The sequence below is a fragment of the Danio rerio genome, chromosome 13, assembly GCF_052040795.2.
Source record: "Danio rerio strain M-AB ecotype USA chromosome 13, GRCz13ab, whole genome shotgun sequence".
NCBI lineage: Eukaryota > Metazoa > Chordata > Actinopteri > Cypriniformes > Danionidae > Danio > Danio rerio.
This window is the reverse complement of record NC_141033.1, coordinates 9,150,001-9,152,500: the sequence shown is the minus strand read 5'-3', so window position 1 is coordinate 9,152,500 and position 2,500 is coordinate 9,150,001. Positions and strand designations below refer to the sequence as shown.

Below are 2,500 nucleotides of genomic sequence, written 5' to 3'. Positions count from 1 at the left end.
CTGTAATTGGTCAAGTGCGGAAATGTCAGTTTTGTAATAACCCACACTAAACTGAGCGGACTTTAGTGTAACGTTATATCTGTCATAGATCAAAAATGAGTGGACAAGTGGATTTAGCAAACGCGAGAGAAAGAGGACAGGAGGCATCTTTATTGAGGCATTTTCCATACACACCATCTTTAAACAGACCCGTGATCAGGAGAAAGAGGGTACAGAAGAAGACGGTATGGTTACTTTAAATGAGGAGAACTTAGCATTAACCAGGCGGAGGAGGCTAACGGCAGCGCAGCGCGGACTGGATTCATCGTGTGAGAGACAGACAGAAAAGAAGAGAGAGAGGGAGAGAGAGAGAAAGGTCCTGAAGAGGAGAGAGACGGGAGAGAAGAGGTATAGTGTCTGTGATTTCGGATACTTTTAGGTTTATAATCAAGTCTTCGTCACGAGAACAGTAGAGAAAATACAGGGAGAGGAGGAGAGAGACAGTAAATCAGTGTTTGTATTATGAAAGACTCAGATTCATAGAACTCAGATTTATAAAACTGGATTGGAGAAGCATTGTGCGTTATATGCCATGGCAATAATATGCTTTATAAGTTTGTAAAAGCAATACATTAAAATACCCTTAAAAAAAAAAAAAAAAAAAAAAAAAATATATATATATATATATATATATATATATATATATATATAGTTTTATTAGTATTTTTATTTAATGCTTTGAAAAATCATTTAAATCTTTGTAGACTATAAATGCATATGTACTATATATCATTTATTTAAATATGTGGGCAACAAATTATAGATTCATTTTATTAAAAAAATTATTATATTATTCTTATTTTTTTTATTCAACTATAGGGGTGCGGCCAGGTAGGGGGCCTTACAAGATAATGTGCCCAGGGGCCCCTGAGTTCTTAATCCGGGCCTGATCAGCATCGTGTTGTCTATTGGCCATCGGTGATGAACGATGGCATCGTCTATCGGCCCAACCCTAATGTCCATGTTGCTGTTAAGCAACCCTGTTCCTGGTGAGCTACCTTCCTGCAGAATTCAGTCCCGACCGTGATCAAACACACCGGAACCAATTAATAGTACCTAAAGCAGCACTTGATAATTACAAACAGGTGTGTTTGGTCAGGGTTGCAACTGAAATGTGCAGGAAGGTAGCTCTCCAGGAACAGGGTTGGTGACCTCTGCTGTAAAATCTTGTGCGACCGCCTTTAAGCTTCTCTCCTGACCTTAAAAAAATAATTGGATGAATCGTAGAAAAGCTGAATTAAGACCGTGTGTAGGATCAAATCGATTAATCGTTAACATGCAGCCCTATATACCACGACTATAATTGAAAAGAATAAGATAAATAGCAGAGAGCCACTCAGAATTCACTTAGAACAATGCAAGATTTAAAGCAGCATGTTTATAATCAACATAAGCATTTATAATAAAAATAAAACATTCAAGCAGTGTGGACACTAATATGGCTATCTGTACAGTTGTCATTCAAGATGTTGGTCAGATCAAACTTTGCTATAATTTTAAAAGGAATTTACACACCTGCATGTGAGGGAAACAATGATCATGAAGATCTCCTATCAGTTTCACATTAAAACCAACAAAAGGATGCTTGGTTTTAAAGTTACTTTCTGTGTTTCATTCATTGCCACAATAATCACCGTGCATCATTTTTTGGTGTATGAAATGGATCTTGCCTTTAGCTTTTGGATTGCGTCATTGGTTTTTCTATACAGTACATATTTGTTCATATACATAAGGGTCATAGTTCTCGTGGGATGATAGTGAAGGGCCGTATAGGGCAGCTAGACTCTAGCTCCAGCGCAGTGAGGAAGCAGTCTGGAGCTTGTGGACTGCCTATGCTTTGCAGTGCCTCCCCTAAGCCACTCCAGGCCTCGTGTGCAGTATTCTGGACCTGTATCGCATCCCTCAGCATCTTCTCCCCGAGACCCACACGTCCTGTGCGAACCAACAACTTCCCCTGCGAACAGAAAATTTAAATATGATGTCTACCAGCAGAACTTTTCATTTGTTATTTGTTCTGGGTAAAAAACACAAGAAAACTTGATAGGCGTTTTGTAATGGTGTGCTGATGTTCAATGTCGCTCTAGAAACACAACTGTTTGTATGGTTAAATATTAATCAAACATGTAATAGCAAAACAGTGTGGTCAAGAAAAGACATTTTCGGTTGGTTCCCTTAAGACTTTTATATGTGGTTTATTGGACTGTACAACCTGATTTCCCCCTAAATTGAGATCATGTGAAATGCAATAAATTAAGAATATGTGATTTGTTGATTTTCTTTATTGGCTAAATGTATTTAAATGTATTTTTATATTTTAGGTAAGGCATAAAACAAAAAAATGTTCATCCAATTAAATAGAGTCGGACCGACATCTCTCACAATTCCGATAAGTAGCCCAATCTGTCTGTCAGCAAATGCAGATTTGAACAACTGTGCAGCCATTTGTACTCAGCTCCACCGA

General features: G+C 37.9%; 1 protein-coding gene across 6 annotated transcripts in view; it reads right to left on the bottom strand.

Annotated features, from left to right (window-relative positions):
• Window positions 1-1,381: 1,381 nt before the first annotated feature.
• The window catches only part of ttc7a (tetratricopeptide repeat domain 7A), a 65,628-nt gene continuing 64,509 nt past the window's right edge, over window positions 1,382-2,500 (bottom strand). For all 6 annotated transcript variants that reach the window (XM_087278021.1, XM_087278023.1, XM_087278022.1 and 3 more), the window contains 1 exon segment: window positions 1,382-1,993. In XM_087278021.1, the coding sequence (XP_087134147.1) occupies window positions 1,775-1,993 (219 nt within the window). In that variant the 3' untranslated portion in view covers window positions 1,382-1,774.